Raw genomic sequence first — 23,818 nt, 5'->3', positions numbered from 1 at the left:
GACAATGTGTGTTTGCTTGAAAAGTGAATTAGGTTAGATGAGACTCAACATTGATCTAAATGGACTTCATCAATTACAATATAAATTGTCATCTAATTCTCATATCCAGATATTGGTTAGAAAGAAGCATGGATCAATGCAAAGAGGACATCGGAGAGAGTTCATGAGAGAATGAACACCTTCTGATGAGTGAAGGAGATTTATGTCTAGTGTCATTCAGAGAACAACATGAAAAACCACATGAATCATGAAACACACTTTCCATCACAAAGGCACAAAATCTCAAATCTCCCTCCCTCTTAAATAACAGATATGAAGAAGAAATTGACACTCCAATTTGATTTCATATTAGAAAATAAAGAAACGAGTATGATACTATTAGTTTAAGATTGAAGTATTTTGGGTCTATAGTTTTTGGTTGTTCAAGTTGAAAGCTTATTCGGAGCCAATCGAATTTCTTTTTCGAGTCGATTTTAAGAAAAACTCCTCTAAGAGACATCCGAATTTTGTAAAACTATGTTGAGGTACTCCCGACAATGTCTCTCAAATACTGAAGTTAGTTGATAAATCAGATAATTCAAATATATGTGTTAAATGTCCTGAGATGTACCTTCGAGTCCTTGTTTACAGTGGATGTTCGAAGCTATTTAACGTCTCCTAGCTAACGTCAAGCCATTTGCATGATGCTTTGGTTGCATTGAGGGGTGGAACATACAATCATGTTGTGTCGATCACATATCTCTATTGTATCAATCGTTGGGTTTGTGTGTCGACCAAGTGACTGCGTTATGCTGGTCAAGCAATTTCGTCGTGTCAATCACATGACTCCATCGTGTTGAATGTGGGAGTGAATGTGAGGTGACTTCGTTATATTGACCACATGATTTCACCGTATAGTCACGAGAGTAGACGTATTTGTAAGTGCAGTTATCATGTTTGTCATGTCATTTTCATCGTAATATATTATTAGTTTATGTGATATGAAATTAGAAGAGACACTAATATGTCATTAGTTGATTTAAATATTTTATATTAATAGTTTAAATTTATTAAATTAATAGATTAATTATATGTGATACAAATATTTAATATATTATATCATATATATTTATATCACATTGGTGTAAAACTCTGGGATTTTGGACTGCATCATATTCAAAGAGCCAGAGAGAGAGAGAGAGAGAGAGATAGAGAGATCAGTCCTCTCTGCTTTCTTGGAGGGCGACACGAAGCACCCTATCGAAGTCCATATTTTTGGAGCGTTCGATCAAACCAAGCGAAAGATCTGTGGCCACGAACTGCTCCCAGCTCCCGAAGGCCACTGCGTGGTGCCAATCTCGGTCCCGTGGTGCTTGGTCGTGGAGATCTCGGGTGCATGGTGTTCCAGGTGGAACCCCCGCGGCTCGGGAGCTCGGGCTAGCCTTTGCGGAGCTCTTTGTTCAGGTTCTTGGTCGACGCCGAGGTAGGGTTTGGAGGTCGTGGTTCTCCCCGGAAAGGCGGCTACTTTCGGTGGTTGGTTTGGAGGGAGCTGCGAAGGGGAGATCCGGCGGTTCTTCCTGCTGCCGTTTGGTTTTTTTTTTTATCACAATGCGTGGGATGGTTGGAGTTGTCGTGATTTCAGCTGTTGTTTGAGGTCATTGAAGCTTGGGATTGAGTGAGGTAAAAAGACTTTATCTTTTTATGGGGTTTCAGCTCGGTAGGTTTGGTTGAGGTAGATGGTGTGTTGGTTCTTTCTTTCTTTCTCCCCTTTGAAGTCAGCTTTTTGGGTTTAAGTTTGAGCATCAGGCGAAGGAATATGTAGTGGTTGAGGTGAAGGGTTACAGTCGGTGTCTTCGTGACAAATTGAATAAGCTTGGGAAACTGGAATCTCTCGGATCTGCGATTCTGGTGCTAAGTCCAATATTTTCTTTTGATGTCAAAATTTGCTATCTGTAAACCTAGCAAATGCAGATCGAAGCTTAGTAATTGAAAGTGGCCGTTTCTTGCATAGGTATTCCATATGGATTAGGCCAAGCCAATTAGTCTTTTTATATGTCTGATAAGTAGCTTTCATAGATTGAAGTCTACAAGGTTTACGAGCAGAGGAGTAAAACGTTGGAGCAGGCTTCCTTGTGGAAACAGGCAAGGTAAAACTAAGATCCGAGTTTTGTTGCATGAAGTGCCTGCGCTCAAAGATTTCAGTTTGCTGACAAAAAGGAGCAACTTTGATTGTAAGTAAATAGTGGAGCATGCAATCTAGTGGAAAGAGGCAAGGTACAACCATATCCTTGGGTCAAAAAGGTTCGAGCTTTTCTTGCCTGAAGTGCCTGTGCTTAAGGTTTTCAATTGTTTGCTGACAGAAAGGAGCAGCCTTGATAGTAAGAGTGTGTGCTTCCTCCTGCAATAAGCTTCGTCTCAACTACCAAAGATGAGGCTCGCATCTTCAAATATCCCCAATCAGTCAGAAGAAGGTAGCTCTTTACCTACTTCTTTCATGTTTAGCATGAAAATTGTGTTATCAGATTACTAGTTCTATCGCTCTATCTTATTCTTGCAGCTCATATATATATGTATGTATATATATATATATATATATATATGTGTATGTATATATATATATGTATGTATGGATAAGATGTTCTAAAAGAATTGTGCATCTCTTTTTTGAATAAGCACCTGGGATGTCATTATTGTTGTTGTTAATTATTATTGTTGTTATTTCTAGTTATCGTTCATACTATTATTGCTTTATCTATATTCTCATCATCTGCTCCTGTGTTGATTCTGATTCTTGGATGTTTTTTATGTGCCCTATTATCCAGAAGAAACACGGTGTTTGAACTCCGAGTTATGGCACACATGTGCGGGACCTCTAGTTTCATTACCAGCTGTTGGAAGTCGGGTGGTATATTTCCCACAGGGTCACAGCGAGCAGGTCAGTTGTTTTAGTCTACTCTAAATCAGTTTTTACACATTCAAGCAACACAAGGATCTCCAACAATGCTGACATCACCTTCTTGTATTTTTTGGTGGTTTATCTTTCTTAAGTTATGGTGCCCTAGCAACCAGTTATACATTCTGTGAGGCATTTCTTTAACAATTTCCAATTTGTCCTCAGGTAGCTGCATCAACCAACAAAGAAATTGACTCTCAAATCCCCAATTACCCAAGCTTACCTCCCCAGCTGATCTGTCAGCTGCATAATGTTACTATGCATGTAAGTTTACCTTTGATGATTGTGTACCTTCCTATTTTACTGTCAACTATATAAATGCATTAGATAAACTGAAAAAATGAACAGATGCACATCTTCTACAGGCAGATGTGGAGACTGATGAAGTTTATGCTCAGATGACATTGCAACCACTGAGCCCAGTAATGAACTATATCATTGTGCTTTTGCTTTGCTTGATCACAATTGCAATATCTTTCATTTTTGTTCTTCTATTTGATCTAATATGCAGCAAGAGCAAAAAGATCCCTATCTCCCTAATGATTTGGGTACCTCCAACAAACAACCAACAAATTATTTCTGTAAGATGTTGACCGCAAGTGACACCAGTACTCATGGTGGATTCTCTGTTCCCCGTCGAGCAGCAGAAAAAGTTTTTCCTCCTTTGGTAGGTACTTTTTTTATTATGTTGACTGGGTTTATCATGGAGTTCTATAAATGTCTGACAATATCCTGCTCTTACCTGTGGATTTTTGAAGGACTATTCACAGCAGCCTCCTGCTCATGAGTTAGTTGCAAGAGACCTTCATGACAATGAATGGAAGTTTCGTCATGTTTTTCGTGGTGTGTACGTGTTCTGTTATCTTTTGCTAGTATTATGTGTAATGTGTGTTTCGTAATATGATATTGTTGTTAAAATCTTGTTGATTAACCAAATGGAAGTTGCTGGTACTTTTCTTTTATTTACATGAGATCCTATTATTTTTCTTGCCTTATCTAATTTGAAGATGAAATTTTTTATCTTTTATTTACATGAGAGCCTGGACCTGGGCATTTCTTTAATTTTTCATTGCTTGATCTGTCATGGAATTCTTTCTTCTTGTGTGCTTATAGTTTAAAACAATAGCTTCCCATCTAATCTTACATATTTGTTATAATGTTCTTTATCATGTGTTGACTCTGTGCTTGATTACTGAGGATGTCCCAACCAAATGCCATTGCTAAGCTGCCTATGCCAGTGATTGCTAGTTTCTGAACATAATGTTCTAATTAAAAGTTGCTGTTCATAATGCAGGTCAGCCGAAGAGGCATCTTCTGACTACAGGATGGAGTACTTTTGTGAGTGCAAAGAGACTTGTTGCAGGGGATTCTGTTCTTTTTATCTGGTATCATAATCAAACTTTTGAGCATTTTTTTATTCAGTATTATCATTAAACTTGTTTTATTTGAAATTTTTGTGCATTTCTGTTTAATTGTTACCAACAAAAATTTTGCTTCCTTAGGAATGAAAACAATCAGTTGCTTTTGGGTATTCGGCATGCCAATCGACCTCAAACATTTATGCCTTCATCTGTACTGTCTAGTGATAGCATGCACATTGGCCTTCTTGCTGCAGCTGCTCATGCTGCTGCTACAAATAGCCGATTCACCATTTTCTATAACCCAAGGTAAATGTGGGGCATTCTGCAAAGTGTCTATTTTTCTAACGTTTTCCACATAGAATTTTCCAATAATATATTTTTTCAGGGCAAGTCCTTCTGAATTTGTGATTCCACTAGCTAAGTATGTCAAGGCAGTCTATCACACCCGGGTTGCTGTGGGTATGCGTTTCCGGATGCTGTTTGAAACTGAAGAGTCAAGTGTTCGACGGTAAGCACCTTTCTTTCCCCTATTCTTAGTCATTTTGATTCTTTGGTATTATATACTGTCAAGTTTGTTCCTGTTTTCTAATTTTCGTTTTTATGGTCACTGCTTAAATAATGTGTTTTACTTTGTACAACCTCTTTTGACACTCTATAAAATCATGTTATGACATTTGTACTCTAAACTTTCAGATACATGGGCACAATTACAGGGATTAGCGATCTTGACCCTGCCCGATGGCCAAACTCACACTGGCGTGCCCTAAAGGTAAAGATAATGCAAATAACCATCTTTCTAATTTCAGTAGGGACTGCTTCCTTGAAAGAATTGTACTTTTAAAAATCTATGAGACATTCTTATCAGTTCTGCCAAATTGATTTATAGGAATACAACTATTTTCAATTGGTCATCGTTATTTTGGTATTACTGGCGCAGGTTGGCTGGGATGAGTCAACAGCTGGAGAGAAGCAGCCTAGGGTTTCACTTTGGGAGATTGAACCTCTAACAACCTTTCCAATGTATCCATCTTCCTTTCCTGTTCGTCTTAAGCGCCCATGGCCCACTGGATTGCCCTTCTTTCATGGTACTTGTTAAGGAAACTTGAGCAATCAGAACATTAGTCACCAGCAAGTATTTAGCCCTTGAAAAGCCTTATGATCTTCCATGGTAATATGCTTAAAACATGTTCTGACTATACTATCATTCATCTTGTTGTGCTTTCCAATTTATGTAGGTGGAAATGATGATATCGATCTCAATTTACCTCTGATGCGGCTTAGAGATAGTGGGTACCCAGCAATTCAGTCATTAAATTTCCAGGGTGTTGGTGTTACACCTTGGATGCAGCCAAGACTTGATGCTTTAATGCTTGGTCTACAACCTGACATGTGCCAGGCAATGACTACAGGAGCGCTTCAGGAAATGAGGACCATAGATCCTACAAAGCAGGTCTCTCCTGCAATTCTTCAATTCCAGCAACCACAGAACTCAGCTAATATATCCACTCCCACACTACCAAGTCCAATTCTACAGCATGTGCAAACCTTCCTTCAAGCCACACAAGATAATCAGGTCCAAAGCCAGAATCAGTCTCAATTTCTTCATCATCATTTGCAACAGGGCCATTCCTTTGCTCAACAAGGGCAACAGCAAGTTCCACAGCAGCAGCAGCAGAATCTGCATCTGCTGACACCACATTGTCAACAAATTCAGCAGCAGAAGATATTGTCTGGTTATCAAGAAGTACCTTATGTTGCTTCAAATCTTTTACAGCTTAGCTCTAGTTCTCAATCCCAATCAACCACAGTGCACATGATTTCCCCATCTTGCCAGCTGAAGGACTTCCCAGATTCTAATGGTAACTCTGTTTCAGCATCCAATGCCTCTCCTCTACATGGTATTTTCCAGCAAAATTCTTCTGAAGAAACATCACAACTTAGTTTGCCAAAATATGGTCAACCAGTTACTTCCAGTCCCTGGTCATCCAAGCGAGCTGCAGTTGAGTCAGGGCTCCCTTTGGGGGCTCAAAGCATGCTCTCGCATGTAGAACAATTGGGTGCAACACAACCTAATATTTCCCTACATTCTGTTATGTTACCACCATTTCCTGGAAAAGAATGCTCAGCAAGTCGAGATGGTAACATGGATATGCAAAACCAGCACTTGTTTGGTGTCAATGTTGACTCATCAATTCTAGCGCAGAATGGCATTCCAAGCCTCAACACTGGTGTCAGTGAGACTTGTTCGACAAATTTGTCGTATGCCACATGCAATTTACTGAGCTCCTCTGGAAATGATTTCCGTATCAATCGAGCATTGAGTGGTTGCAATGGTTTGGATGAATCAAGATTTTTGAGGTCCCATGAGAATGTTGATCAAGCAAATCCGCAGAGTGGATTGTTTGTTAAGGTGGATATTTACTTATTTATTTTAGCTTAACTTGCAGTTCTCTTATTGGGATTTCATTTCAGAAAGAGCAAAACGTTGGAAGTGTTGTCTTGAGTATAGGTTTCTTCACGAATGCAAGCTTTGCATGTTGTTGTAGTTAATACTCATTGTGCTGTCAAATGATCACAGGTATATAAATCAGGTTCATTTGGGAGGACACTGGACATCACCAAGTTTAGCAGCTACCATGATTTACGCAGTGAGCTTGGGTGTCTTTTTGGCCTGGAAGGCCAATTGGAGGACCCTTTGAGATCAGGCTGGCAGCTTGTTTTTGTCGACCGGGAGAATGATGTCCTTCTTGTTGGCGATGATCCTTGGCAGTAAGTTCTTCTCTTAATGTCATGAATGTATGATACTCTCTCAAGTAGCTTTTTGAAAATTGGATTCGTTAGCAATGGTTGTAGTAGACTTTTCTCATCTGATTTTTCTTGGCCAACCACTGATGGTTTAATCTGCTTAGCCTTTGCAATGGGACACTGCTTTGCCTCTATAATATATTCCTACTATTTTCATTAGCTACATTTCTTTCCATCTTCTTTGACAAATTTGTTTTGGCAATTCATTTATGCTTAATCAGCATTTCTTTTCATTGTTTATTCTAGGGAGTTTGTAAACAGTGTGTCATACATAAAGATACTTTCGCCCGAAGAAGTGCAGCAGATGGGCAAACAGGGAATAGATTTCATGAATTCAGCCCCCCTCAAGAGGCTTCAAAGAAATGGATGTGATGATCATGTTAGTCAGCAGGATTCAACAAATCTTAGCGCCAGGATCACATCCATGGGGTCATTCAAATACTGAAGAGGCAATCTTCTCTTTTCCCAGCCCTACATTTTGCTGCACTTGAGAGTTGGAATTAAGCACCAAGTATGACTACCTGATCTGGTCTATATGGCTAATAACTGTATCATATTGCATGTTCTGATAACCTTGATGCATTTGCCAACACTTTTCTTCAGAAGACTGGTTATTATTAATGTAGGCTGTTTCATTCTTCTACTTACTGATATATCAGAGTGTGTGACAAAAGCAGTACCTCCTTTTTGAGTCCAGATAACTACATTTGCATTAATTTCCATTTTCCCCTCTTCTATATTTCTGACCTCTTTCTTATCCAGAGTTCAAAACCAGGTTCAAGTTTGAGATAAATCATTTCATATCTGGAAGGCTACATCCACAAAAGTTTAGAGAGAGAGAGAGACCCCATGTAAGTTGGTTCTTGTCCAAGCAGGAACTGCATTCATTGTAGCAGGGAAGATGGCCACTTCTTCAGGTCACTGGTAAAGCCTACTCTCTCTCTCTCTCTCTCTCTCTCTCTCTCTCTTGATTGCAAACAGGCTGCCCTGCTGCTTTGGCTGATGGATGTTAGGTTCGTCGAGGTGACACATTGCCACTGGACCTAAAAGCGGGGAGCATGTGGCCTCCATGAACTCCCACTTACAAAAAGATATGGACAGCTCTTCCCCTTGTCACCTTCTTCCTTGCATCATCATTCTCCCATCCCTTTCCGATCTGTGTTGGTCCCAGTGGCCATGGCCTCAGATCGACTGCTTTTCCAGCTTCATGTTATGTGACAGTAATAATCCCTTGGTCAAACTGTTCATCCAACAGACATCAGTAGCAGCAGCATTTCACCTTTCCAAAGCTATTGCTCCTGTTTGAAACTGTTCTCTTCTCTCAATCCCTTCTGAAGAAATCTCCTGCAGGCTTTGTGGGTGGCATGGAGTCATAGATAGTCATTTTTGGTTTCTTAAGTTAGTATGTGATGATGATAATGACATAAAAGATGGTGAGCTTGAGATCAAGATTGTTTAATGGTGATGGTTCTTGGATTTTTTTTACTTAATTAAAATCAAAGATAAAAGAAAAAAATACAGTTGGAATAATAAAAAATGATGATGATGATGGTTCATTCTATTAGAAAGGAGAGAGTAGATTTAAACAAGAAAACTGTGCAGCAACTAAGAATAAACCATATATATATATATATACATATATATATATATATATATAATACTTTTAATTATCTTTAGCATATCGATTTTTATATTTTTAAAAATTACATTAAGTTCTCTATACATATGATTAACTAACTTCGTTGTTTCAAATTTTTAATCTTATAAAATTAATTTTTTTATGTTGTATAAAGATCTTAATGTTTTATTTTTATGAATATAGAAATCTTAATATAACTTTTGAAAGTGTAGAGATCAAGATAACCTATTATAATTAGTCTTGTAGCTAAATATAGGTAAACTTCAAAAGTTTCATATCATGATAGATGGATTTGTCTTGTGTGTGTCATAAGATCAATTTGTTTATCACAAATCAGACATGGATGCATCTTTTGCTGACAGGGAGAAGGGTTTTAAACAAGAAAACTGTAGAGATAATAGATATCAAAACATCAATCCACATGAAGAACTCTAATTCACAGAACACTCATCTGATTCATCCCTGTGATAGGATGGATTTGTCTCATCTATTATATGAGCAAAATAATCACACATTAGACAAGACATGTATACATCTTTTTTCTAATAGAGAGAAGTCCCAAAGAACAAAACTGTGCAGCAATGTTGAAGCCAGTAATAAACCCTCCCCACAAACACTGCCAAATGTTTCTTTTACTCTTCATTGTGATGATCTTTTTTTGAAGTTGACATCAATGCAGGAATTGACTTCGTTCAAATGGATACCAATAATATAATGTGTTCAAATATATTTTATATATATATATATTTGTGGCAGAGCTGTAATTATCCCCAACTGCTCCCATTACGTGGGGGATGACAAAAAGTCAAACGCGCGTAATCCATTCCTCCCGACGATGGCAAAACCGTAATTATCTGCAGATTGGCCGTCGAAGACTGCGAGAGTCAACCATCTTGTCCCTGATCATTGGTCAGCACACGGCGATCTTTCCTGCCTTCTCGTGAGAGTGATTAATATGTTATATTCTTGATCATATACATATATCAATCCTTCTTGCTGCTGGATTTCATCTTCTAATAGCAAACTGGATATCAGTTCTTTCAGATGATTCTTGGAGACCTTCTTTTTCTTGGGCTATTTAGGTTGGGAACCGCTAGGGTCTGGATAAAGTTGGGTTCTTGATTGGATTACCGGTTCGTTTGTGGTGGCTCGATTGGGGTTTCTTCGTCGCCCTCCTTCTTTCTCCCTGTTCCGTTTGAGGCATTCCTAAATGTGTAACTTCGTGTGGTTTCTCGAGTTTGTTTTCTTTATTCTTCAATTGGCTCTCGATGTCTAGGGCTGTTTGTCCAGTTTGGGCTGGTTTAGGTTTCTTCTTCGCCATGGCGATCTGCTGAGCGTGCTTGCTATTGATCGAGGAAGTGATCTAGACTATCACCCTGGAGCGTCTTGTTTCTTGGATTGAGATGGCCATGGAGCAGAGAGTCCATGAGATTTTAGAGGCGATTAGGGTTTAAGTTCCGACTGTTTAAGGGATTGTTTGAGATGGACTGCTTGCAGCTGGGTTGGAAAGCTGATGGATTTCGTCGGCAAAGGCAGGTATGTTTTCTCTGCTTCTTGTTGATTAGTCTCTCACTTTTGATTTTGATGAACAAAATTTCACAAAGAATCTTTGATTGGTGATTAAACTCTGCTATTTCTGTGAGGGGATTTTTATTGAATTTGATGTCATTAGCTCTGATGTTTAAAGTGATAACTCTGGTGACAAAAAAAAAGAATCATATCTTTTGTATGTTTGTGTCTGTTTGGTGATTAGGTTATTGTGTTTGTTCTATCTAAAAATTGCTATGCTTCAGCATTGAGTTTGAGATATAGTGGATTTTCCAATGCAAATGATAGTAATATCTGATATTCTTCGAGCCAAATGACGGTAACATTTGATGTTCTTTGAGCAAAATGATAGTAATATTTGATATTCCTCAAATATGAACTTTGTACTGGCTATGAAGTTGGGCATGTAATTTCGAGGAGAAGTTGTTTGTGATGTAGGATTCGGTTTAACTAATAATGAAGTCAAATTTATATTATAGATCACCTTGTTTATTAGAACGAACAATCTCTTCATTAAGTTACATAAAAGGCATTGATGGTGATGTAATTGTGGTGAAATGTTCATTCCTGAGCCAAATTCTTGATTGGAAATAATATCTTGTGATCCTCTTGCCTGACAAATTTTTTTTCCAAAGTGAAGGTATCGATACAGCAGTTTTATATTGAGTAATAGAGACAAAAAAAAAAAGTATTGGTTGTTTCTTATTATGCTTGCTGGTCATGATAAAGTTGACAAGATTTTCTTATTTGTTGAGATTGCAACTTATGTTCTGGAGGAAGATGTAATCAAATTCTCTATGAGAATTTAACGACTTGAAACTTTTTCCCTAAAACTATAATTCTCACTTACCATCTCAAATTTTTTTTTCTGAAGGTAATCTCCTTCACGTGATTTAATTCTACAGAGTTTAGGCACTGTTAAGCTTACCGATTCAGGCGAATAGTATCCACAAAGCTGTGGTCATCTATCTTTGTTTTGATTTTAACCTTTTAACATTTGTGTGTATTATCATTAGTCCATGAGTGCATGCTTACTTCAGAATTAAATTTACACCACTGTTTTCGAGTAAAGAATATACTGCTCACTTAAGTCAATTCTTTGTTAACAAAGTTCAGTAATCGTTAGAAATATGATTATGTTTCCGTTTTAGGTTATGCACAAGTGATGTGACTGTTGAAGTTGGGGAGAGAATCTTTCTTCTTCACAAGATAATAATTCTTCATCATTCATCCTTATTAGGCTGTTAATCTCAGGTTGTGCAGAGTTCATATATTCTGTTCAAATTCAAAATGAAAACATAATGACATCTTTTTGTTGAATCATTAATATTGATATTTGAGAACAAGGAGATTAAACAATAATTATTCTGGCTTTTTCTACTGGTTTTTTCAAAGTTAAAACTAAATACTAGATGAATCTTATAGGATGCAAATTGCAGTTTGATTGTTGCAGTTCCTCAATTCCACTGCCAGGCTTATAATCATCACTAGTTATACAATTACAAATTTAGTATTTGACGAACTCATGTTCCTAATCTCAACAACCGCAACAACAACGGAAACAAACATCGTGCCATCGACGTAGGTGAGTGTCAAAATCTATTTCCTTCAACACTGTCTTTTATACACAACATTGAAATGTTCCATTCTTGTTTATCCGAAGGTAAACGGGCACATCCATGGCTTCTCACAGAAGAGTGTCAGAGGGAAGAGCTATTCCAGCCGATGAACTGCTAACCAGCGAGAACAGTGGCTGAAGGTGAGCTTTGATGATGGTGTCTGAAATCCAAAAAGAGTGCTCAAGCATGAAAAGAACTCGACACTGCTAAAAGGTTCGATAAGGGCTAATTAAAGCTTACAATTCACAAGAAACAATTGTTGACAGGCATGTAAAGACTCTGCAAGGATCTTATAGTTTCATGAGCATGCTTTTTTCTGATACAAGGCAGCAGAACTCTCAACCTTGTTCAGAAAGGGAGATGAAAGCTGATATGAACCCATCCTTCATGGTCTGTGTCCTGTCATTGACTTGTGGCTTCAATGACATTAATATTTGGGTCAACATCCTATAGGCTATATGAGTGTGATGAAAATTTGGTTTCAATACTGATGCATGTATCAGTCAAGAGTCAGTAATGACAAGATATATGATAGATGCATGGATGTATGAGTTCTATTTGATCCACCATTTGTGAGATCTGACCATGGACTGGTGTTTGATGTGGTAAAATGCTTTCTTTGTACAAAAGCTTAGAGAGGAAAAGGAACAGTTTTTTTTTTTTATTTCCCTCAACCTTCTAATAATATAATTTCATTATAGTAAGAGATTTGATGCACCATTAATCTTATCTTTTTGAAAGGATATTTACTTTATTAGCTGCATTAAAAATCAAATCAATCAGAAATCTAGATATGAATTCACCAATATAATATAAATATGTCAGATAACTTAGTTGGTATTAATTTTGACAGTAGATTATAAGTTTCTGAACTCGAATTCTGATAAGTAAGCTGAAGGAGAGTATTTTTTTAAAATTTTTAAAAATATTCTTCTCATCATTTTATAAATAATAATCTTTTGGGTTGATGATATGAATTTTTTTTAGGTATAATGTGCAAACTTTCAAAAAATGGGTGGATTTGATTTGGTGATTGTGGATCGAAGATCAATTTTAATATTGATCAATGTAAAACTTTGTATTTGGATAGTTATTTATAGATTTTTTTAGCTAAATGTCACTGTAAAAAATTAATATTCGACCTTTTCTTTGAAGGAAATGAAGAAATAAGGATTCAAACGGTTATCAGACAATTTCCGAAGGGGGTTTGCTATATTTAGATCGAGAAACTGCCTTTGCTTGCTGCGTCTTCTTCCCCCGAGACTTGCTCTCGCCCTCTCTCTCGCTCTCTTTCTCTCTCTTTCTTTCTTTTCAGCACCATATACTCTCTCTCTTCCTCTCTGTTCCTCGATCATGTCGTCGGTAAGTGCATCTCTCTTTCTGGCGCATTATTATGGGACTTTTTGGCCAAATTTTTGTGTTTGTGTGTCTCGTTTCGTTCGGTTAAATCGAGTGATTTCTTCTTTTCCCATCGTGATCTGATGCTGTTTTGGTGGAACCGTAGGCTGCCACTGTTTTGAAATTGGTGAAATTGTGTGCCTTTATTTTCCCCCTTATAGGAAATATTAGGGCAAATTATCATACCTGAAGATTAAATATGGTGCGAGATTTATTATTTCTTGGAATTGAATCGAAGATGTCGTCCGTAAAGTTCGAACGGCTTAAAATTCGGGATTCCTTGGATTTGAGCAGCCTATCATCTTGATTTGGACCACAGAATGTTGCAGAAGAGAATAGTGTTGTGATGCATTTATTCCTTCTTGTAAAAATTTGATGTTTTCATGAATGTGTTAAAGCTGGTAATGTTAGTTTGATTCGTGTGGATATCGATTTGAGCTTCTAATTGCCCTTATGAGATTCCACCCATGCAATTTCCTTTTGGAATATCTGCATTTTTGACTCATTGTTTGCATGTATTCCTTCTATTTGATTGCGACATAGTGGTCATTAGCTTCTCATATCACCACAATACATGCATGATGCTGAGATGGATGTTCAGTCTCATCAAAATGCTCTGTTAAGGATGATGGTAATCGAGGTTAAAATTAGAAAACTATTAGCTAAGCTGATTTGAACATTTTCGAATGCACCATTACGATGGGTTAAATCATTTTTTTTTTTTTCGATCGCTGAATAACATTTCATGATATTTAGTGACATCATCTTCTAGGGAGCTTAGTGGTGGGAAGAAGGATTCTGATATAAACTAGTTAAAAACAAGGACTAGTCATAGTTGTTGTTGCATGACATGTTTGCATAGGATACATAGTTTTTATAATTTCAGACTAAGAAGAATATTTGCATTGATTCAATTTGATGCCGATATAATTGCGTTCCGTTTTTTTTTTCGGTCAAGTAGTTAATTGACACATTGTGTAGTTGCAAAAGTTAGAAACCTTCTACATTTGTTTTCTCTTTCCATCTGTAATTTTTCTGTAGGTGCGACGGTTCTGCTGCTCAATCTACATTAAAGTTTCCGCAGCTTGTAGTTTTGAGCCTTACCAAGCTACCCATTTATGTGTTGACTTAACTTTCATGCCTTATTGTATATTGTTCATGCTTTCCTAGCACATATGCATTAATTTAATTGAGGATGGAAAGATTAGGAAGTAATGAAGTTACCTTGAGAAGCAAAGGTACCGAAGAGCACTTAAATAAGATGTAGGTGAAATCTCAGGGAATCATTTCTTCTATGCAAGCATTTTTATTGTCCCTGTGATGTGTGTTGTAAGAGAAGATACACATTGGATCCTCTTTGGCTTCTAAATGTTGTCCCCAAATCTTTTCACCATGTTTGGAGCAACTTCCTGGGTTTATAAGACTTGTTTCTATAAGAGGATGATGATGCAGAGTGCCTGCTAATGTTTTCACTACTAATACCATACAAATGCTCGATAAAGCTGAACCTAATGCATTGATTGTGAGGTATTCTGCCATGCTAATTGAACGTGTCTGTTGCCGGAATAAGTCAGAAACAAGTGTTGGATCCTTCGGTCATCTTTGCTTGAATCTGTTTAATCGACTTGTTAAAGAATTAATTAGCTATTGTATGATCTTCATGGTCGTGGTGGATGTTTGTAGTTACTAGAAAAGATAAAGAAATTGTAGATGATTAGATATAGCTCTGATTAGATATAAAATAGACAAATAGTATTAATAGTATGAGGAGAGTCAGACATAAAAATTCTTAATACAACTACAAATAAGAATTTCAATGCTCTTGATTTAACTAAGAATATTATCTTTTATATCCATATAGTGACATTACGGTTTGTTGTTGTTGTATGTTCTTCATAGCTACTGCTTGCCTTCTTTTGTGTTTTGCTGTTCCTATTTCATTCGGCCACGGTGGCAGTAGGTCTTACATGTGGTCTTCCTTTTGAATGCAGCAGGAGAAGGGTCGGCCACTGCCCAAGTTTGGGGAGTGGGATGTCAACAATCCTGCTTCGGCTGAAGGATTCACTGTCATATTCAACAAAGCTCGAGACGAGAAGAAGACAAGTAGTAGTAGCTCTGCTGCTCCAGCTTCACCAAGAAGAAATGATGTAGGTGGTCTGAAACCAGAAGTCACCTACCAATATCCAAGAAAAAGTGTAAGTTTCTACCCCATTTTTCCTTTTAAGATGATCTAATCTGTACTATTCGATCCTAAAAGTCTTGTTAGTTTCAAGCTTCCATATTCTTATTCATTCCAATTGTTATTAGCCAATGATATTATCCTTGAAGAACTTGTGCGCCCAATCAAAACTAATCTCACTAACTTCTTTGTAACCATGGACTCAGAGCAAGTGGTTTTGCTGTGTGTAAGTGCTGCTGCCAGAGCACCGAGGGACGAGTTGTCATCGTTCATGGTTAAGATGACTAGGTCGGCCTACTTCTACCTGTGATGGTGCTGCCATGTCTCATGGTCTCTCTCTCTCTCTCTCTCTCTCTCCTTATATATATTTATATGTGCATTGTATGAGAACAAAATAGGAGTGATGGATGGAGAACCTTTTGCATATAGTTTCTTTTGGCTTTGTTATATACTTTGTGGTGAGGGAAACTTCTAATAACTGGGTGGGAGTTTTATTGGGATACTTCTCCAGTGATTACAAGTTGACAACAATGATGAATAATGTTCCAACTGTCCTTGCCCAAACCTGTTGGTGTACATGGAGCAACAGAAGCTCTGCATCAGCCTTGCCTCCTCTCTACTTTGCATTCAGTGTTTGAACTTGTGCAAGATATGAATCTGAGGTAACACCTTCTGCATGTGAAGTGTGATGGATATATCCTCTTCGATTGTGGAAATCTTGTTTAACCGATGATCACTTTTCAAAGCTCACCTTTCCAGGAGCAGCTTATGATCCTTCTACTTGTTCTGTAGGTCTTTCAGTTTCGAGACACTACGAAATCGTATTAACTCAGTTAATGTCATAGAAGACTATTTATATATAGATAGACACAGCTGAATCTTATACTCGAAGAGACCCTAAAACCATGTTAAGTATAAATCTTTTAATACCTTCTTGTACTCGAAGAGACCCTAAAATCATGTTAAGTATAAATCTTTTAATACCTTCGAATAGAGACAATGTTAAGTATGTAGGAAGAACATTAATGACTGTTCGAATGATGGCTAATTATAGATTAACTCATATAATTAACTATTCTTAGCATCTCGATCTTTATATAGTTATGAAAACAATATATCCAGGTTTATTTATCCTAATATTATCATTTTTATTAATAAAAACATAAAAATAAAGGATATGAAGACAATTTTAATATTTTAATTAGTGATAACAAACGACGTTGGTGGTGACAAATGACATTGGTGGTGATATCAATGACAATATAATTATTGAGCAACATTGCTTTGCATCTGTGTCGACACTAATGCAAATATCAAGAAGCCCTTTCGTTGCTTTGCATCTGCGTCAATGTCAACGCAAATACAGAGCAACTCTTACCCTTCACTGTTGTTCCCATCCACAATAATTATGCCACCTGTAGCCCCCTAATGACATCATCATTCGTCACCATCGATATTATCCTTGATCACCAACTGAAAAATTAAAATTATCTTTTTATCTTTCGTTTTTATATTTCTATTAGTAAAACTAATATAGATAAATAAATTTAGATGTTTTACTTTTGTAACTATTGGAAAGCATTCTAACTTTTTAAAGTATAATACTAAAAGTAGCTAACTATAAAGACTAATATATAATTATCCCATTTAAAGAAAGATGTTAAACCCTGCATCTCTGGTTTCAAGTTCTCTCTGTTAGCAAAAACCATCAAAGAATCAGATAAGCCATCAAAATTAATATAAACAGAAGATTCAGATACTACACATAGCAATTCTAGATCAAAGTAAAAATGAATAATAGAAAACATTAACATAAATCAGGTGCAGTGAAAAAAGAGTTAAAACATCAAACATGTGCCAACCCAAGCCAAATATCCTTGGCTTTTAGGTTCTCTTGGTACATAAGAATCATCAAAGAATCAGATAAACATTTTGCAGCACAAACGAACCAGGATCTTAAATGAAACACATTTAATTGGTGATTTGGTTCAAAACCAGTCACTCGAGCATGCATGACAGCAGATGTTTAAGATCATCAAGCAACCAATAACCTATGGGAGAACAAGCACTTCTGGTTGATATGAACCAGAATTCAACTTGGCAATGGTGCCGGTCTCTTCAGTGCAAAAGTATACATTTCAACCAGATATTGCTAAATGCTCCAAATGCAATTCCCACCTGGATGGGAAGTTGATGCAATACTAACAAATCTGACACTAACAGTTGCAGCAGATGTTTAAGGTCATCATGCATGCCACAAGATAGTTTCAGTTATGCTTCATGCATGCCATCCCCTGCTAAAACTATCATGCACATGAATAATCGTTCACCTATTCAAACAGTAAGTTTTAGTTCCAACCTTTTCGCGGCAATAAAGTCCAGTTTTATAGTATAAGTATCACAAAAAAGAGGAAGAAACTGACAGAAGAAAAAAAGGGGAAATAATCAGATAGACTACAAAAATCTTCAACATTGCAACCTCAATGATTTTGATGTTTGAGATGATCATTTGCTGGACTGGCCGGAGGCAGCTTCCTGCTCAGATCCATGACGTTTTCCTGATCGGGTCCAGCCTCATATCTATCATTTCTGCTGCTGACTGGCCTCATCTGATTCCTGTTTGCAGCCTGACTTTTCAGTATAGTTGGTGAAGGTGGATGTAGGAAAGCTGGAACATGACCAGGACAATTGGCTTGACCAGTTCGAGCCATTAACCCAATACAATAGAGAACAATATTCCCTACAAGAAGTATGTGCTATTTGCAATCTATCATATTCCACACAGCAATCCCATGTTTCATCTCCATATGAGTAAACAAATGAGCATCTACTCCATATAACTACTATTACATGCATCTTTAACCAAGTTGGTGAAGCAATATTTTCATCCATACTGGAGACGTAAGGGGGGAAGAAACAAAACCAGTACTTAGACCCATAGCTCCTCCTTGCTTAGTCTACTCATCTTATCAGAGTAGTATCAGTGGAAGACAGTTGTTCTTGGACCATCGCCCTCACTGCACATTATCATTGTAAAATATATTACAAAATTTTTCCATGTCAAAGACAAGCAAATTTAGCATGTAGAAAGGTATGTCATCATGCTTCAGAATTAACCGGGCATTTAAGACCAACATCTGCCGAAGCCGCCATGACCAATTTAGCTTGCATCAAGGTTGATAAATTTTACATTATGGTGAATGTATTTCTAAATTTAGTAGTTACGAGCTATAATTATTAAGGAAGCTTGAAGAAAGAGTAGAAATTAAGATGTTGTTTAGTTATAAATTCAGCAAAGAACATTTCAGGAAGGGAGCACTGGAATATGGTTAAAGATCTCAATGTCTTATTATCCATGTCACACATCATCAATATCTATATAAGACAAACAAAATTAAAGCTTTTGTTGTATCAAGTCAACACATAAGTACCTCAAAAACTTGACAAACAATTTCATCCATGCTACAAAGGGTTAGGATTCTGGATTTGGCTCTCTGATTCTTGCTGCCTATCATTTTCAGCTTCAGAAAGGTTTCTAGATTCTTGCTGCTGCCTGCTATCATTTTGTTGTTGTGCCAAGTGTACATGTCGCCTATGCCTCCATCTTAGAAACTCAACAATCAAAGATTTCATACTGATTGCAATCCCAAACCCAGTGAATGAGGAAAGTAAGACTGAAATAACAGGGCTTACTCTTAGCTGCATAATTAACAAGAAGAACCAATTTTCACCTTCAGTTGTCAAAAGTGAAACCAAATATCTTGGCTGCCAAATTCATCTGAGAAAGTAATCTTACCACATTATAGAAGATATGAGCAAAGAGGATTACGATTGCAAATTGGAAAGATGCATAAGCCCAAATGTAGCTCTTGGTAACTGTAAATAATAACTGTCAATAATGTTTTGACATAGAGCTAAATCCATGAAAACTAGTGTGTAATGCATTACTAATGATACAAGAAAATCCAAATACTGCAGACACAAAAGCTAATATAAGAAATATAAATAACAGGTGAAACATAAAAGGAAAGCTAAATGACAAAACCCATATGAACATGAAGAATGATATGTTACCCATTATTGAAGCTATCATGGAAGAGAGGAGACCCAGAACACAAGAAAAAGGCAAAGATACAGCAAGAGCACGCGAAGCCATTTCAGTAACCTGTTTGATTTAAAAGTGTTGGTTTGAATCATATGGTAAAAGCAAATTCATAAAACTAAATTGAACTAGTGCTTTACAGGACTAAGTCTTACTAAAAGTTGCTCCAAGAAGCAGAAATAGGCAAGCATGCTGACCATGACAAGCACAGGGAGATCCTGCCATACCCTGTCAGACGGTGAAGAAAGATGAATTATAGCTTAAAAGAGTAACATCTAATAAGTTAAATTGACTTCTGTGCATTATAGAATTGCATTCTTTTAATGTACGAAATGCAGGTCTCAAGTGGTTTTGGTATTATTTTCATACAAAAATTGCACATAAGATTGGTACGCTAGCTACTGCTTCATCTCACATCCTGTCAAATATTGGTATTGTGTGAGCAATATCTTCTTTACCATTCATGAGATAGAGTCTTCAAGTTTGATACAACTTTGTGGCCATCATCTTTGGCTCTCATCACAAATTGGAACTAAAATGCCAGGTTCTTATTTGACACCCATTATGATAGCATGGGCAGATATGATTAATTTCATGTGACAACAAATGCCACAGAAATATTACTTGTTTGCATAGACAACATGAGAAAGCTGTCATCCCAAGGTTCAATGCATTATAAATCATTGCTACAATCCATATGCAATTTTCCAACTCCCATTGCCCAGCTTAATCTAAGAGATTACAGCTAGAAGTCAGTTAAAATAGGCTTGATTCCATTCTAGAAATCCAAATAGCTAAAAAGAAACCAAGATGACTACTCATGTTTATAGCATTTCCTATGTGGAGATTCAACAAAATTAGCACTACCATACCTAGTCCATGTAACTTTGACAAGAACAACATGACAGCAACCTTACGATTTAAAATGGTCTATAATTATAATCATTAGCTAATACAACTGAATCTTATCCTAAATGTGAAGATGTTTAAGTCCAAAGACTCACAATGAGGTTTTGACAGAAGAAAGATTCAAACTTGATAAGAGATTCGGTTACAAAGCAATTGCAAAGCACAGATGCAAGTGTTGGGTTCAGGAGGTACATGGTTGAGCAGAATCAAGAAATCAGTTATGATCCATGATATTTTTATGCCAAGATAAAAGAACATAAAGTCAATATAACAAAATTTGAAAGTCAGGTAATCAACGAAGACTGGCTGGCATTCTTCTAAGATGTATTTCATTAATCCAGAAAAGGAAGGCAGAAAAAAAGTGTGTGTGTGTGTGTATATAAATAAATAAATAAATACACACACGCGCGCACGAGCACACACACACACACACAGTTATAAAGGATTAACGAAGTATACCTGTACGAAGTAACTTCTTGTCTCCGAATTGCATTTGATGGGTGCCTATTAACTGTCTGTGGATTCTGTAGTCTCAACAATGTTACAGGTAAGTTTTTCACTTCTTGCTTGCACACATCACATGTCTTATTACCCTTAATACTAAACCATTTTACAGCACATTCTTGGTGTGCAAGTGCAAGTTCTCCTTTGCAGCTACACTCCATTTTAAGTGTTTCTCCTTCTGTGAGTTCAACAAAACATATCCGGCACACTGCCTCTTCCTCTGGAATATCTTCACCTTCATCTTCAGATACTGCAAAGACAAATACAGCATAAGTAGTAGTTCCATCATTTGTATAGTAATGAGTATATTCACAATTTGGATTAGATATTAAACAATGCAGCTATATATTTGATTAATGTGAATTAGATTTCAGTTACTTCCCCAGATCAGTGAATTTGATTATCATATCCAGTTAGGGTTCTTCTTGAAGATAGTACAAAAAACAAAAACTGACAAGAACTTAAAAAGAGTACCATTAACAGTCTCTATAGCATCACTTTCGAAGGTGTTGTTGACAACAACTGGACGAGGGGTTGCTACAATAACTCGGACAAATCCTGTTGAATCCGTTCTCTGTAAACTTCTGTTCTTGGCATTCCCAGGCACTGAAAATGAGCGTCTGATTTGTGTCTGCAAATTTTTTTCCTGTTGGAATCCAAAATGCACAGTGAAGTCTCAGAGTCCTTGATTATATGTAAGTAACAATACAGAGTAATGAAAATATAAACTCCATAGCCTTCAGTTGAATACAAATTGCTAATACAAGAGAGTCAGATAAACAAGTTCCACTGACAAAGTTAAATTGACCTCATACAAAAAAGATAACAGTTAAAAAGGTAGTTTTACTTTTATTAGAAGAATGCTGAAAGAATCAAGACCAGATTGCCTGGCAAACACTGCCAATAATTAGGCAAGCACTCGGAGGGATACAGACCATTCAACTAACATTTCCATGGACAAAATACAAAATGCATACTGTCAACTACCTTGAGAAAGCAATTAGTTAACCTTCTTCTTAAAAGAAGAATAAGATATAAAATTGTGTAGAATACAATACCAAGACAATTAACTAGTTAAAAGAAACAGCATGAGTGAATGACACTAGAAAGTTGTTCATGCAGAACAGTGAACAAAGATGACTTACTTCCAGATTAGATAGATCAACCACATGCCTTTCCTGTGTGGAAGATGAATCTGAAATCGCCACTGGTGTCACAGGCAAAGAGTGTGCTCCTTTGGTTGAAAAAGAGGAAAAGACCTTGGTAAAAGAAAACTGCCTTGACGTTGATGGTTTGTCTTGTTTTCCTTCTGAGGACGGTGTTCCAGGAATTAGAAGAACAGTTCTGTCACCCTCTGGAGCTGAGCTTCTTGTCTTTAGACTCCGTTGTGGAAAGAAACTTCTGATGGATGATTTTGTCCTTGTTGAACTAGGCCTTGGTGGTAAGCCTGCTCTTACTGAGCCAGGACTGCACAAAGTATATGACCTTGCAGATGGCAATGAATTTTCCAAGGTTCTTTCGGGTATTTGCAAGGAGGTAAGGTTTGGCCGCCGAGAGTTAGGAGCTGAGGAAATCTCTTCTCTGATGTTTGCATTATGGTCAGATGACTGCAAAGCCATTTAGGACATTGAAATCATTTACATTTCATATGACTAATGCTCAAAATTTTAGAAAATACTATAAAATAAAACCCAATAAATGGCCAAACAGCACCATTTATCCAACAAATTCATCATGAAGAAAACCAGTATTAACAAGACCCTAATGTAGCAATGAAACAAAAAAAAAGGTCAACCAAGAACAACCAGAAAAGCAGAAAACCATTTAATTCCTCAATCACTTGTCTCGTTAATAGTTATATCGTAGTAGCCATTGTTGGAATCCTTCCAAAACTATTCGTCCATAGCTGCATCGCACATCTCCAGATTCTTACCGTGACCCAAATGCCTCGCCAATGATTAACCCAATCGTGTTCACTTTGTCAGGCAAACATAACTCTTACCATCGGCAACCCACACTCATGAATATGATAGGGACGAAGACACTCATCACTCCATAAACCCAAACCACAAATGACACACATAAAAAGATAAGCTTTTCTCCACGGTCAAACATATAAAGCACCTCTTTTAAGCCATAACATAAGCGAACGCATCCACAAATCCCCGTCAGTGAATCATCAAATCTCGTCAGTAACCCAACAAAAAGAAATCGTTTTACGATAGGAATTACCCTCTGATCTCGGCCCCCTTGCGGCGACGCGTCGGCAGCAAGATCCGGCGGAGATGCCGAATCCTCCATATGAAAATGAATCTAAAATCAAGCTTCAGAAACGGCACCAAGTAACTCGACGCAGGAAGAACCCTCGATCGGGAGATGCCGCACCAAGTAACTCAACGCAGGAAGAACCAGCGATCTGGAGGACGGCGGAGGCGGCTTCCGAGAAGGGGAGTGGGGCGGGCCCAGAGCACGTCGGATTCCCGGCGTGAGAGTCCAACAAGTGCAGAATTTACGAGTGAAGCTGATGACTTACGCTGTGTGGGACCCTCTCAACATACCCGTGGGGATTATGAATTGACTTTACTATCCTTGTTCTCAGACGAAAACGTTTTCCTGGCGATAAGAGCTTGAACCACCTCGGTCGCTCAGTTCATGTTTTGAAAACACAAAACAACAACGACAACAACGTGAATGCCAAAAATTTTGATAACACCGAAACAGGGGTGTTTTGGTAACTTCAGTGGGGCTGCTAGTGCCTGACACGAAGGTCGTCCTAATTGGAAATGCGTGCAGCAAACGTCACGACCGCAAGTGAAATGACC

General features: G+C 37.4%; 2 protein-coding genes and 1 long non-coding RNA gene across 8 annotated transcripts; 2 read left to right on the top strand and 1 right to left on the bottom strand.

The window, feature by feature from the left end:
* The first annotated feature begins 1,203 nt into the window (after positions 1 to 1,203).
* On the top strand, positions 1,204 to 7,741 carry LOC135584128 (auxin response factor 17-like). 2 transcript variants are annotated; one of them, XM_065090494.1, is made up of 15 exons: positions 1,204 to 2,253; positions 2,340 to 2,450; positions 2,802 to 2,914; positions 3,098 to 3,196; positions 3,298 to 3,354; positions 3,444 to 3,599; positions 3,691 to 3,775; positions 4,227 to 4,317; positions 4,435 to 4,599; positions 4,679 to 4,801; positions 4,987 to 5,062; positions 5,231 to 5,378; positions 5,529 to 6,703; positions 6,872 to 7,062; positions 7,345 to 7,741. In XM_065090494.1, exons 2-15 carry the CDS (start codon positions 2,408 to 2,410, stop codon positions 7,541 to 7,543), a joined length of 2,721 nt encoding a protein of 906 aa, XP_064946566.1. In that variant the 5' UTR covers positions 1,204 to 2,253; positions 2,340 to 2,407; the 3' UTR covers positions 7,544 to 7,741. The 2 variants fall into 2 exon arrangements, with proteins under 2 accessions (XP_064946566.1, XP_009384197.2); XM_009385922.3 differs by lacking the exons at positions 1,204 to 2,253; positions 2,340 to 2,450; positions 2,802 to 2,914 and having other exon boundaries at positions 3,281 to 3,354.
* A 1,832-nt stretch (positions 7,742 to 9,573) lies between these two features.
* LOC103971795 (uncharacterized) lies at positions 9,574 to 16,045 on the top strand. Of its 5 annotated transcripts, none has more exons than XR_010481277.1 (5): positions 9,574 to 10,273; positions 11,437 to 11,870; positions 11,949 to 13,266; positions 15,294 to 15,497; positions 15,688 to 16,045. It is a non-coding gene; the product is annotated as an uncharacterized LOC103971795 (long non-coding RNA). The 5 variants fall into 5 exon arrangements; XR_010481276.1 differs by having other exon boundaries at positions 9,577 to 11,539; positions 11,725 to 11,870; XR_010481275.1 differs by having other exon boundaries at positions 9,577 to 11,539; positions 11,711 to 11,870.
* A 1,860-nt stretch (positions 16,046 to 17,905) lies between these two features.
* Positions 17,906 to 23,496, bottom strand: LOC103971793 (uncharacterized). Its single transcript, XM_009385916.3, has 9 exons — positions 23,229 to 23,496; positions 22,142 to 22,603; positions 21,471 to 21,642; positions 20,952 to 21,246; positions 19,739 to 19,811; positions 19,556 to 19,646; positions 19,278 to 19,357; positions 18,913 to 19,180; positions 17,906 to 18,498 (listed from the first exon to the last, which is right to left on the bottom strand). Exons 1-8 carry the CDS (start codon positions 23,295 to 23,297, stop codon positions 18,944 to 18,946), a joined length of 1,479 nt encoding a protein of 492 aa, XP_009384191.2. The 5' UTR covers positions 23,298 to 23,496; the 3' UTR covers positions 17,906 to 18,498; positions 18,913 to 18,943.
* Positions 23,497 to 23,818: the final 322 nt, after the last annotated feature.

The sequence above is a fragment of the Musa acuminata genome, chromosome BXJ1-11 (assembly GCF_036884655.1).
Source record: "Musa acuminata AAA Group cultivar baxijiao chromosome BXJ1-11, Cavendish_Baxijiao_AAA, whole genome shotgun sequence".
In the NCBI taxonomy this organism is placed as follows: domain Eukaryota; kingdom Viridiplantae; phylum Streptophyta; class Magnoliopsida; order Zingiberales; family Musaceae; genus Musa; species Musa acuminata.
This window is presented reverse-complemented; position numbering and strand designations above follow the sequence as displayed.